Here is a 15143-nt window from a genome sequence, read left to right on the forward strand (position 1 = left end):
GCACCTGCTTCAGCCATCTGGAAATAGTTTGTACTGACACTTTCTTATGTGGTTTTTTATGGCTGATAAATAATGCGGATTCTGCACCTCTTAGGTCCTTGGTGGCCTCAAAGTAACACATAGTCTTGGATCCGTAGGATCCGTAGGATATGCTGTAAAGACCAAATTACACCCAGTGACTCCTGGTTTGCTCTGTTTTAGTAAGTCATAGACATAGAATGTAATTTCCTCTGTTGTCATTCCCATTCTGTCTATACGTAATTTGTGTAATGTCTGTACTCTTTGTGCTGAAACTAATGCCATTAACATGACTACTTTCATGGTAATTTTATCCAAAGACAAATTTGAAATGGGACTGCATTCCCGAAGTAACATGAGTACATCCCTCACATTCCAGATTTCCGTATATCTGGGTCTAGGAGGTTAAGCATTGAAGATATCCTTCATGTATCTACAGACCAAGGGGTGTGATCCTAGAACCTGTTGTTCAGATGCTCTCCATAAATATGCAGAGGGGCACTCCTTGCAGTGTTGATCGCACTATAACTTAAATTTACATCAAAGTGTAATATTGACAGGAATTCTAAAACATCTGAAATGTCTGCATTGTGATATGAAATGTTTTGTCTTGAACAAAACTCCTCCAATTTCTTAATATAAGAAATGTACTGCTTCTGGGTACTATCCCTCCAGGCTCCTGCAATTACATCCATAGTGCGATTTGATAGTCCTCTTCCTACATATGGCCTTTTTAGAATCTGCAAATCAACAAATCAATACGATCATATAAAGGATGAAAATCACCAGTTACAGGGTGCACGAGTAGGTTTTCTTGTCTTGGGATATGTATTAGAGGTTCTGTCACCATGGTTGTGTAGGCCAATCTGGGACCACCAATAATCCTGAAGCATTATCCTGCTTGATCTTTTGTAGACACCTACTAATAAGACAAAAGGGAGGAAATGCATATAAAAACATTCCACCCCAATTTAGCGAGAATGCATCCTGTTGCACCTGGATCTGGTTCCCATGAAACATATTGAGGTAATTGATGGTTCAGTCTGGATGCAAACAAGTCAATTTCTGGCTTTCCAAATTTTTGAACAATGTTGTAGAAAATGTCACGATTTAACATCCATTCTGTATTGTCATTAAATTTTCGTGACCTACTGTCTGCAATTATATTGAATTTACCTGGGAGGTAAATTGCCGAAAGGCAAATGTTTCTACTAATGCACCAGTGCCAGATAATGTTTGCCAATCTGTCACAAGCTTCTGACTTGATTCCACCCATATGATTGACATATGCTACTGCCGTAGTGTTGTCAATCTGAACCTGCACATGCAGATTTTGCACATTAGAGCAAAAAGCTTTAAGCCCATGAAATGTACTTAATAATTCTAGATAGTTAATTCCATGTGCTTCGAGCAAAGGTTCTTCTTCCACATTCCATCTACCTCCACAGCTGGAAATGGTACCAACCTAGCGCACTTGCATCAGTCTGTAGAATGATAGCTGGTGATTCAACCAGAATTTTTCTGTAAGAATAAGGAACATTCTTAATCCACCATTGTATATCATCAATTGCTGTTTTTGTTAGTTGCATGGGCCTATCAAAATGCCCCGAATGTCTTTTTAATGCTTGGACCTTTGCTCGCTGCAGTTGCTGATAATGCAGTGGACCAAACTGTACAGCTCGAAAGGAAGCAATCAGTTTGCCAAGTAGGCTTGCCACTTGCCTAATTGATGGTTGATGTTCTGTAATTAGTTTGATACAACCCTCAATTAGCTGCAGCTTTTTGTCCTTGGGTAAAGTCACTTACATGTGTTCTGAATTAATAGTGAACCCCAAGTAATCAATTGATTTGTTTGGTGACAGTCTAGATTTATCTGGATGTATAAGAAAAGCCCAAATTTTGAAATGCGAGTTTGACTTCTGCTACTGATGCTTTAGTTGTAGCTTCAGTGTCTCCCACAATTAAAATGTCATCCAAATAAGCCATTATCAAATGGCCCTGGGCTCTTAATAATGCTAAGTGTCACCTTTTGTACCTTGCTCCTTGTGGGAATGCCATGTCCTCCACGTCCTGGGGTAGTGCGCCAATAACGCGTATACGGGTACGAACAGCTTGTTCCTTCACCAGCTCCAGCCACCCTTTGGTATGGATATTGCCTTCGAACTGATCTGCCAAACATCGGTGGTTTTATCATACCCATGGTTTTTGCCTCTTCATTCAGGACTTTCAGTTTTAAGGCTAGATCTTCTCCAAAGAGTAAGTTCGGCAATTGTATATTTGATGGTTTACAGAGCCCTGCAAACTTAGGATGTATGTTAGGTCTTATCGCACTTTTACGAATACAGTTTATTTCAAAGTGTGCATTACACATTAGTCCCAAAACATCCTGTTGAGACGGTGTCACATTTCCTTCTTCCAGGTCTCTGGCAAACGCCGTAATGCTGGAGTCCATTAATCTCAGTACCCGCTGTAACCTCATTTCTTGTGCGCGTACTGCAGTGCCCAAATAACTCCATATTTCACTGTTTAGTGCTGGGACTGCTAGCAGTGCGCAATTCTGTGGGATTTCATATTTGTTCACAATTTCATCCATCGTTAGTTCTTCCAAGTGATGGGAAAGCAGATAATTTATACTTTCTGCTATTTCCTCTGGCAGAGGTTGTCCCTTGTATCTGGGACTAAAGAATTTTTGGGCCAGACCTGGTACTTTACGTTGTATTATAGGGCTCTGGTCTTCATATGATTCATTGTGAGAATCTTCTGAATATTCCTCCTCATAATGGGGTTCACCTGGTATTTCTTCTTCAGGTGTTTCATGCGCTGGCTCTCTGATAGGCCTATGCTTAGTAAACCCTTTTTGGGGTATCATAGGCTCTTCCATAGAACCATATTTTGGCAGCCCTTTTTTGGATGCTGCTCCATATGTTGGCTCTCCTGTAGACCAACAGACATTTTCAGACATTTCTGTTGCTCCTGGGTGTTTCAACAGAGCTTTTTTCTCCCGTTTTAGAAGTCGCTGGTTTTTCTACAGCCGACTTTTTAATAGGACGCCCGCTACTCTCAGACATTCTGTCCTCTTGAGTTCTTACTGCGGTGCGCTTCCCTTTACTTTTCCCACTTTTCTCCATAATTAGACTTGCCTGATTCTCAGCACACAGTCTCCACGGAAGAAAAATGGCCTGAAAGTGAAAGTGAAAGTACTTACCTTCAGGTTTCTTTCACTCACCGCTTGGAGGGCTCTGCTCCTCCTAACGTGGTCGCAGTCGCTATGCGTCTGACGATATGACGCATGTGCGCCTGGACGGGTCTTCTTCACGTAGTCACTCACGTGACTCCGAAGTAAAATAGCCTGATGGCTGTAGGGAAGAAGCTGTTCCTGAACCTGGATGCTACAGATTCCAGGCTCCTGTACGTTCTTCCCAATGGCAATGGTGAAATGAGAGTGTGACCTGGATGGTGTGGGTCTTTAATGATGTTGGCAACCTTTTTGAGGCAGCGACTGTGATAGATCCATTCGATGGTGGGGAGGTCAGAGCCGGTGATGGACTGGGCAGTGGTCACAACTTTCTGCAGTCTTTTCCGCTCCTGGACGCTCAAGTTGCCGAACCAGGCCATGATGCAGCCAGTCAGTATGCTCTCTCATTCCCAGAACAACCATCATTATTCAGCACCAGACTGGGGATGCCCTAAAGTTGATCTGAAACCGCCAATATAAAGTCCCCCTATCCAAGAAAAACATCCACAAAAAACTCATTCATACCCATTGCCATAAAAAATGAACAAGGGACAAATTAACCCTGACGCACTGTCACTTTACACGTATCCACAACTTTTATCTTGTCTATTTTTATAGTTTCTAATCTTTATACTTGCTTTTAAGATCTATACACACTGTGTGTGCTCGTAGAAATCTGTGTTGTATGACTGCTTATCAGTACATTGTCCTGGTTGTATGTTGAGCCACGTCAAAGAAGATTTTCTGTTACGACAGACAATAAAGTTTTCTGAATCTGAATCTCTATCTGAGCATGGCCACCATGCAACATCACTTTGATGACATCTCCAGTACCCAATTGTCCCAGAGCCCAACTCACCCAACATATCCAATCTCCCCACACCATGCCTCGAACAGTCCTGGTACTAAACTTCCACACTCACCAATTGATCCCCTTACCTTGATGGCTGGAAGATCATCAGCCAACCCTTCAAATCCACTGCCTCTAACCCCAACCATCTGATTGCCAATGGAAACGTTGTCTTTCATGCCCAATACAGAATATAAAATGAAAAAAAGTCATGAAGGAACATTATAAACATATTTTAATTCACAGCTAGATTTCTAAGAGCAGTTCTGATTGCCATGCAACGGAAAGGATGCAACAGCACTAAAGAACATGCAGACAAGCTTCAAAGTTGTTCCCCGAGCTGAAAGATTATAGGGAATTCCATAGAGAAGCAATGATTTAATATTCCTAGCCAATCAATTTGTCTCTGACAGGCAAGATAGAATAAAGTAAATCTGATATCTCAACAAGCTGCTAGATTCATGCTGAAACAGTGTAGGAGTACAGACACACCACATCCAGCTGCTTCTAGCTTCGAATAGCATGGTCCCATGCACTCGAAAGTGGTTACTAACCTCAAGTACAAGTTCAAGTGCAAGTTGTTCAGTTTAGTTTACAGGAACCACTTCGGCCCACCGATTCTATGCCGACCATCGATCGCCCATTCACACTGATTCTCTACACACTACAGTGCATTCAGAAATTATTCAGATCCCTTCACTTTTTCCACATTTTGTTACGTTACAGCCTTATTTTTAAATGGATTAATTTCTTTTTTTTTTTACCATCAATCTAGACACAATACCCCAGAATGATGAAGCGAAAACAGGTGTTTAGAAATGTTTGCAAAGTAATTAAAAAGAAATAACTGAAATATCACATTTACATAAGTATTCAGACCCTTTGCTATGACACTCAAAATTGAGTTTAGGTTCATCCTGTTTCCATTGATTATCCTTGAGATGTTCCTACTACTTGATTGGAGTCCACCAGTGGTAAATTAAATTGATTGGACATGATTTGGAAAGGCTCACACCTGTCTATATAAGGTCCCACATTTGACAGTGCATGTCAGAGCAAAAACCAAGCCATGAAGATGAAGGAATTGTCTGTAGACCTCCGGGACAGGATTGTGTCCAGACATAGATCTGGGGAAGGGTATAAAACAATTTCTGCAGCAGGGGGTAGGGTGTTGACATGGATAGAAAATTGGTTGGCAGACCAGAAGCAAAGAGTAGGAGTGAACAGGTCATTTTCAGAATGGCAGGCAGTGGCGAGTGGAGTGCCGCAAGGCTCGGTGTTGGGGCTGCAACTGTTTACCATATATATTAATGATTTGGAAGAGGGAATTAGGAGCAGCACTAGCAAGTTTGCGGATGACACGAAGCTGGGTGGCAGTGTGAACTGTGAAGAGGATGTTAGGAAGTTACAGGGTGACCTGGACAGGTTGAGCGAGTGGGCAGATGCGTGGCAGATACAGTATAATATAGATAAATGTGAGATTATCCATTTTGGCGGCAAAAACAAGGGGACAGATTATTATCTCAATGGGGTGGTGTCAGCACTGTGGGGATGTTTTTCAGCGGCAGGAACTTGGAGACTAGTCAGGATAGAGGAGAAAATGAATGGAGCAAAGTACAGAGAGATCCTTGATGAAAACCTGCTACAGAGCGTTCTGGACCTCAGACTGGGGCGGAGGTTCACCTTCCAACAGGACAACGACCCTAAGCACACAGCCAAGACAACACAGGAGTGGCTTCGTGACAAGTCTGTGAATGTCCTTGAGTGGCACAGCCAGAGCCCGGACTTGAACCCGATCGAACATCTCTGGAGGGACCTGAAAATAGCTGTGCATTGACGCTCCCCATCCAACCTGACAGAGCTTGAGAGGATCTACAGAGAAGAATGGGAGAAATTACCCACAGGTGTGCCAAGCTTGTAGCATCATACCCAAGAAGATGAGGCAGTAATCGCTGCCAAAGGTGCCTCAACAAAGTACTGAGTAAAGGGTCTGAATACTTGGGTAAATGTGATATTTCAGTTATATAATTTTAATTACTTTGCAAAATTTACTAAACACCTGTTTTTGCTTTTTTTATTATGGGGTATTGTGTGTAGATTGATGATAAAAAAAATAAAGAATTTCATCAATTTTAGAATAAGGCTGTAACATAACAAAATCTGGAAAAAGTGAAGGGGTCTGAATACTTTTTGAATGCACGGTAGGTGCAATTTATAGCAGCCAATTAATTAATAAACCCATACATCTCTGGGATGTGGGAGGAAACCGAAGCACCCAGAAGGAACTCCACACAGACAGAACTCAAGGTCAGGATTGAACTGGTGTCTCTGGTGCTGTGAGGCAACAACACTACTGCTGCATCACCGTGCTGCCCCTAGAGTGTAGTAAACTACAGTAGGTAGCTTACATATTTTCTTAATATAAGGTATTGAAGCAATTGCTATGATCTTAACGTATTTTTAATCAAATGTACAATTGGAACGTTTTTTGAATATCTCTGATTACTAGTAGCTGACTTTGTGGACAGCTCTCGTGCACTATTGGTGGGCTCAGCCAGACCCCAGGGTCGGATTACTGTGGGTAGGAGGCTGTCAAGGGGATAAATTCAGGCAGAGGGAAGATTCGGAAAAACCCTGCTCATTACTTGGAGGAGAACTGACGAGGGTGGAGTACATAATCATGAGAGGCCTAAACTAGGAAGGATGCATTTCCCTTAGGACTTTGCTGCCTAGGAAACATACAGTTAATTAATAAAGGAATTTACAGAGACTTGAGGAACAATTAATTAATCGCAAAAGGATAAGAGGAGGGTTGAGGAAAAGTAGTTTCAAGCAAAGAATGGTGGGGCGGTCAAGAGCTCATTGCCTGAAAGGATGGCAGATGGCTTTATCACCACATTTAAAACATGCCTGGAAGACTACATAGCAGAGGCTCCAGATGAGACCTGGCAAGGGAGTGAAAACCAAATAATTCATTTTTGGCTGGCATAAGCACAGTGGCCTAATTTACCTCTGATTCCAACCCTCCATCTCTACTTTAGAGATACAGAGCAGAAAAAGTCCCTTTGGCCCACCGAGACCGCTCCGACCAGCAATCACCCCGTACACTAACACTATCGTACACACTGGGGGCAAATTACATTTTTTTTTACCGAAACCAATTAACCTACAAAACCTATATGCCTTTGGAGAGTGGGAGGAAACTGGAGCCCCCGGAGAAAACCCATGCGGTCACAGGGAGAACGTGCAAAATCCGTACAGACACCACCAGATAGAACCAGGATCTCTGGCGCTATAAGGCAGCAATGCTACCACTGCACCACTGTGCTGCCCTGCCTACTCCTGATCACCTTCTCCCCCACCCTCAGGCATTTCTGAACTCCACTTCACCTGTATCCCTCCCAGATAGTACAAATCACCCTTCATCCTTCCCATTCCACATTGCTAGCCCCACACACAACTCCTCACCTCGGTCCACCAACCTCAGCTTATTTTGTTTGAGATGCATCCGGTGCGAGTGACGCTAACCCCAAGCTGAATGCTTTGATGCATGCTGCACATTTTCTTCCAGATAAAGAGGAATTACCACCCACTTGGGTGTAGACAGATATTCTCTGCACCATTTCCCATTTGATCATCAACTGATCCACAAATATTAAAATAGCACAGAACTTGATAGAGATTAATTTAATATTCTTTTGCTGTTGTCTACCATTATGCAGGCTGCTATTTCTGATTTTGAATGTTATTAAATCACTTGCAAATGTGTCGCTGAGATATTCTAGAAAGAGGCATGGTTAAAGCAATAGCCTTCCACAGGATTTTATTAGGTACTGATCTCTGCATCTTGTCTTTATATATGGCAACAAGTAAAACTTCACATTTATATTCTTCTCTCACTTTCCTGCCTGCCAATGCAACACACGCATGCATGCACACACACACGGCAAACAATTGAACAAGATGGCTTGTTAGAGAGAAGCCATCAGCTCACTTGTCAATGTAGAAAATCACCTTGCATTCCTATGCAGCCAATGCAGACCTGATGCAGGTGTTGCAATTGAGTGGTTGGACAAAAAAGGTCAGCATGGCTGAGGTATGTTAAAGGGCCCATTTGTATGCTGTATGACTAAGCTTTGCTCGTTACTTTCTCAATATGTCCAAGTATCTTCAATGATCCATGCACGAACTCTCTTGGTCCCTCAGTTGATGCACACTTTTTGAACTAGGTCATTAAAGGGCCTGTCCCACTTGGGCGTCATTTGTGCTTCAAGTGAATCCCAAAATCCTGGGGCGCCGCACGCGACTGCGCGTCACTGCCTACGTCACCACGCACCATGCGTGCATAATGCACGCCATGTGCATGTAATGCACGCCAAGCGCGCATCACGTGTGCGTCACAACGCATGCGTCATGACGCGTAAATGATGTCGCGTAAACGACGCGCAAATGACGGCCAGGTGGGACAGGCCCTTTAGTCCACATTACATCTTCTTACCCTGGCCAAAATGCATTGCTTCACAATTCTGCATATTACGTATCATCACTCAATTGTTTGCCTATTCTTCCAGCTGATCTTTATCCTGTTGTAATCAACTGACATCACCCTCATGGCTTGCCACTTCCCCCAAGGTTTGAAATTATCACTAATTTTGAAACGTTATTTTTCATTTCAATATCCAAATCATTTATACTTGTCAACACTAAAACAAAAATCAAAATTCTGTCTTTTGGATGGCCCTTCAATATCCTCCACTCTGAAAGACAACCATTTGCCACAACTCACTGGTTTTGGCTTCAAGCCATTCGTTTACATCCAACCCGACACTAACCGTATAATTTCATGAGCTTCAATTTCATTAACCAGCTTCCTATGTGGTTTTTTGTCAAACAAGCTCTAGAAATTCATTCATACTGCATTCACTACGTTCAAAGCACAATAAAGCCACAGAGTAATGCAGAAACAGGTCATTTGGCCCAGCATTTCCTTTTTCTGTTACCTTATCAAAAAGTTCACCTAGATTGATCAAGTTCGATAAGCCTTTCACAAATGCATGCTGTTTCTCCTTATTAAGTCAAACCTTTCCAAATGCCTCCTAGTCTTTTCCCTGAATATTGTTTCTAAAGTCATATTCTCTACAATGTTAAACCGACCAGCCTGCAATTACTAGGTACATCCTTGAACATTTGCACAGAGGCATCACACTTACTGATTTTTAATCTTCTGGTACTCACTTATATCAAGAAAAGACTGGAAGATTATAGCAAATCCAGATCTCTAATCCTTGACAATCTGGAATGCAAATCATCTGGATCAGATAATTTATTTATTCTATGCATTGCCAAAATCCCAGGTACGTCCAACATATCAGTTTTTGTCCTATCGACTCTCTCTACCATCACTGCTCCTACTGCATTTTAGTTTTTACGAAGAGGATGCTGAAAAAAATATTCAGTAAGTATTCTATCCATGGCCAATGCCTTTAAATATTTAGCACTTTTTTTTCTAATCAGTTAAACTGATGCAACTATTCTTCCAATTGTCTTTGAACAATGTCATTCACCAATGCTATACTCATCACAATTAGCAGGCAGCATGAAATCAAATAATTACCTGAATTATACTAAATACGCAAAGGTTAATCACACATTACAATCCTTTCATTCCTTTGGAAGTTATCCAAATCGCCTCTTCACTCCTTCATTACCTCCTAAACGATTTAAATAAATACTGATAAACTGTTTATTTGCAACATCAAGAATGGTACAATGTTTGTTTCTCTGCAGTGCAGATATCTGTGTGCAGTCAGATGAACACCATTGTTTCTTTTATTTTGTGCAAGATGTGGTCAAATGAAACATTCCTATGGAACATTCATATTATCCCATTCCTCACACTCATGTTCTGGAATTATTTGCAGTTAGATACCAAAATTGTAAATGCCAATCCATGCTTTAAGAAAGAAGGAAGAAATCAATTAATCACAGACCTAAGATAAATACAAAATGCTGCAGTAACTCAGCGGGACAGGCAGCATCTCTGGAGAGAATGAATGGGTGTCGGGTTGAGACCCTTCTTCAGACTCTGAATTCTGAGTTACTCCAAGATTTTGTGTCTATCTTCGGTTTAAACCAGCATCTGCAATTCCTTCCTACACATAATCACAGACCTATCAGTTTACCATCAATTGTGGTGATGTTAACTGGAATCTAACATCAGAAACATTTTGACTGAGCCTTTTAACAAGTACAAGTTAATGAAAAAGAGTCAGCATGAATGTGTGTTAAAAAAACATTTCAGGAAATATGGAATTTCCGGAACAGCTCTTGAACAGGTTGATAGAAGACTGTCTGTGACTATTGTCTGAACAGTACTTCCAGAAGTTCGGTTTAGAGATACAACAGGGAAACGGACTCTCCAGCCCACATAGTCCACGCTGACCTTCAATCACCCATTGAGACTTGGTATATGTTATCCCACTTTCTCATCCACTTCCTACATACTGAGGCCAATTTACTGTACTGATTTACAGAGGTCAATTAACCTAAACACACACATCTTCAGGATGTAGAGCAGCTTGTGCATGTCAATCCATCCAAGAAGGGAGAAACCAATTAATCACAGACCGAACAGATTATCATTAATTGTGGTGATGTTAACTGGAATCTATCATCAGAAACGTTCTAACTGAGCATTTTGACAAGTACAAGCTTGTGGTTGATCCTACTGTGGAAAGGGCAATTCTGTAATTGGCATTGTGTAACAAACCAGATTTGATTAGGGAAGGAACCCCTAGGAGATAGTGATCATAATATGATAAAACACAACCTGCAGTTTGAGAGACTGAAGATGGAAATTCTAAAATAGAGGGTAAAAAGCAAAATGTGGAGAATAAGGAAAAAGAGAGCTGGATGTAATGACAGGAAAGAGGCAATCCAAATGGTACAGTTATTTCCATCGACACCAGAGAAAACTAAATTCACAATGGCAATTGCACGGTATATTGAATAAGCAAATTTAATTTTCTAAACGATTTTCACTTAATATTTATCCTAATGATCCTGTCAGCTATGACTTACCCCAAACAGGCAGATTACTTCAATCCGTATGTTTCAAATGAAAATATCCCTTACCCAGGAAGACCACCTGTTTCCATTACATTTGCCAAGGTGACGTCATTGGACCACACGTCATACTGCCACTTGCGGAGACCAAGGACTCCACACAGCACTCTTCCAGTGTGCAGACCCACACGCATATTGAGATCAACTTCAGTGGCTTCGGCCACAGACCTGAAATAGACCCAAGACTGTTAACCATTCAGTGACAATACATTGTTTACAAATTCACAAATTCAGCATGGATAAGAAACAGAAATGAGCACGTTCAATCCTAGAATCATACGACTTGTGTTTTGTTTCTCACTGGTATTTGATAATATCACTAAGGAAGACACAAACAAACTGCCAGAAATACTAGGGGACCGAGCTTGGATCCAGTGGGAGGGAGGAACTGAAGGGAATCCACATTAGTCAGGAAATGGCGTTAGGTAAACTGTTGGGACTGAAGGCAGATAAATTCCCAGGGCCTGATGGTCTGCATCCCAGAGTACTCAAGGAGGTGGCCCTAGATATCGTGGATGCATTGGTGATCTTTCTTCAATGTTCTCTCAACTCTGGATCAGTTCCTGTGGATTGGAGGGTAGCCACTCTTTTTAAGAAAGGAGGGAGAGAGAAAACGGGGATTTATTGACCAGTTAGCCTTACGTTGGTAGTGGGGAAGTTGGAGTTGATTACTAAAGATGTTATAGCAGCGCATTAGGAAAGCAGTGACAGGATCGGTCAAAGTCAGCATGGATTTATGAAGGGGAAATCATGCTTGACTAATCTTTTGGAATTTATTGAGGATGTAACAAGTAGAATGGATAAGGTAGAGTCAGTGGGTGTGGTGTATCTGAACTTTCAAAAAGCCTTTGACAAGGTCCCACACAAGAGATTAGTGTACAAAATTAGAGTACATGGTATTGGGGGTAGGGTATTGACATGGATAGCGAACTGGTTGGCAGACAGGAAGGAAAGAGTAGGAATTAATGGGTAATTTTCAGAATGGCAAGCAGTGACTAGTGGGGTGCCGCAAGACTTGGAGCTGGGATCCCAGTTATTTACAATATATATTAACAATTTTAATGAGGGAATTAAATGTGACATTTCCAAGTTTGCGGATGAAATAAAGCTAGGTGGCAGTGTGAGCTGTGATGAGGATGCTATGGGGCTGCAGGGTGACTTGGATAGGTTCGGTGAGTGGACAGATGCATGGCAGATGCAGAATATTGTGTATAAATGTGAGGTTATCCTCTTTGGTGGAAAGAACAGGAAGGCAGATTATTATCTGAATGGTGTCAGAATAGGAAAAGGGAAGGTGCAATGAGACCTGGGTGTGCTTGTACATCTGTCACTGAAAGTAAGCATGCAGGTCCAGCAGGCAGTGAAGACATCTAATGGCATGTCGGCCTTCATTGCAAGAAGATTTGAGTTTAGGGGCAAGGAGGCCCTACTGCAGTTGTACAGGGCCCTGGTGAAACTGCACCAGGAGTATTGTGTGCAAATTTGGTCTCCTAATTTGAGGAAGGACATTATTGCTATTGAGGGAGTGCAACGTAGGTTCACCAGGTTTATGTCCTGCACCAGGTGGGCGGGACTGATATATGATGAAAGAATGGGTCGCATGGGCTTGTATTCACTGGAATTTAGATGGATGAGAGGGGATCTTATAGAAGCAAAAAATTCTTAACAGATTTGACAGGCTAGATGCAGGAACATTTTTCCCGATGTTGGGGGAGTCCAGAACTAGGGGGGTCAAAGTTTAAGTATAAGGGGTAGGCTATTTAGGACTGAGATGAGGAAAATCTTCTTCACCCAGAGAGTTGTGAATCTGTGGAATTCTCTGCCACAGACAACAGTGGAGGCCAATTCACTGAATGTTTTCAAGAGAGAGTTAGACTTAGCTCTTAGGGCTAATGGAATCAAGGGATATGGGGAAAAAGCAGGAATGGGGCACTGATTTTAGATGATCAGTCATATTGAATGGCGGTGCTGGCTCGAAGGTCAGAATGGCCTACTCCTGCACCTATTTTTTTAATGTTTCTATGCTTCTATATTGACTACCAGTTATACTCATCTTCACTCAATGGTCCCAGAGGGTTCAATTTCCCAACTGCAGAGGGTGTAAAATTAGTGAGTAACGACATTTGAAATCACAGACAAATTTCTCCCTCTATTTTCTTCTTGCTTCCCACAGTAGCTTTGTGATTATAAATTATACACAAGGGGTATGTGTCAGCAGAAGGCTTCCTCAAAATGAATGAGTTATCAAGATGGATAACTGAGAAAGAGGATGAATATTGATGATGCAAAATTAGGCATCAAAGGAATGAGATACAAATTGGATTGAAATAAACAGAAAAGAAAAAAAATACAAAAATAAAATGAATATTTTTTAAACACACTGAAAAATTAACAACCTATCATTTAAATTAAATGGTTTAATTTTTAACTCTTCTGCCCTCAAGAGATTAAATGAAACTGAGAGGCCTGAAAGTGGATAAGTCACCTGGATCAGATGGACTACACCACAGAGTTCTGGAAGAGGTGGCTTTAGAGATTATGGAGGCATTAGTAGTGATCTTTCAAGAATCATTGCAGTCAGGAGTGGTCCCAGAGGACTAGAAAATTGTAAATGTTACTTGACTGTTCAAGGGAGTGAGGCAAAAGAAGAGAAACTATAAGCTAGTTAGCCTGACTTCAGTGGTTGGTAAGATTTTTGAGTCCATTATTAAGGATGAGGTTTCTGAGTACTCAGAAGCACATGATAAAATAGGCCGAAGACAGCATGATTTTGTGAAGGGGAGACCTTGCCTGACAAATCTGTATGAATTCTTTGAGGAAATAAATAGCAGAATAGACAAAGGAAAATCAGTGGATGTTATTCACTTGGATTTTCAAAACACCTTTGATAAGGTGCCACACATGAGGCTACTAAAGATGAGAGTCCATGGTATTAGAGGGAAGATACTAGCAGGATAGACGGTTGGCTGAATGGCAGAAGGCAAAGAGTGGGAATAAAGTGGGCTTCTTTGTTGACTGCCTGAGACCGGTGATGGGTCTGCTACTTTTCACGTTGTATAGTAATCAAATTCCTCGTATGTTGCAAAACGTACTTGGCTAATAAAGTATGATTATAATTATGATGATTATGATTAATGATTTAGAAGATGAAATTGTTGGCTTTGTGGCCAAGTTTGCAGATGATACAAGGATAGGCGGTGGGATATGTAGTGTAGTGGAAGCAGGGAGTCTTCAAAAGGCCATAGACAGGTAGTGAGTGTGAGCAAAGAAGTGGCAGATGGAATACAGCTTAGCAAAGTGTGAGGTCATGTACTTTGCTTGTAGGAATATAGGTGTGAACCATTTTCTAAATGGGGAGAGGATTCAGAAATCAAAGGTGCAAAGAAGGTGCAGTATTCCCAAAAGGTTAATTTGCAAGTTGAATCAGTAGTAAGGAAGGCAAATGTAATGTTCGCATTCATTTCGAGAGGAGTAGAATATAAAAGTTGGGACATAATGCTGAGGCTTTCTAAGCACTCGTAAGACCGCATTTGGAGTATAGTGAGCAGTTTCGAGTCCCATATCTGAGGAAGGATGTGCTGGTATTGGTTCCACAGGGGGTTTACAAGAATGATCCCGGGGATGATTGGGTACATGCTTGATGAATATTTGATGCCTCTGGACTTGTGCTCGCTGGAGTCATAGAGTCATAGAGTGATACAGTAACTCTTCCAAGGATGCACTTGATCCCAGCTGCCTATACCCGTCCCATGCATCCTTCTTTCTTTTGACCAATGCCTCAATTTCCCTCGTCAGCCAAGCTTCCTTAGGTTTGCCTGCTTTGCCCTTCACTCTAACGGGGACGTACATATCCTGAGCTTTCGTCAACACACTTTTAAAAACATCCCACTTGGCCGATGTTCCTTTCCTCTCAAA

General features: G+C 41.6%; 1 protein-coding gene across 1 annotated transcript in view; it reads right to left on the reverse strand.

Moving 5' to 3' along the window:
- The window catches only part of adcy1 (adenylate cyclase 1), a 225420-nt gene that overhangs the window by 82960 nt on the left and 127317 nt on the right, over nt 1–15143 (reverse strand). The window contains exon 6 of the mRNA XM_033050221.1: nt 11238–11396. Within this exon, the coding sequence (XP_032906112.1) occupies nt 11238–11396 (159 nt within the window). The remainder of the gene's footprint in view (nt 1–11237; nt 11397–15143) is intronic.

This window comes from Amblyraja radiata, chromosome 2 (genome assembly GCF_010909765.2).
Source record: "Amblyraja radiata isolate CabotCenter1 chromosome 2, sAmbRad1.1.pri, whole genome shotgun sequence".
Taxonomy (NCBI): domain Eukaryota; kingdom Metazoa; phylum Chordata; class Chondrichthyes; order Rajiformes; family Rajidae; genus Amblyraja; species Amblyraja radiata.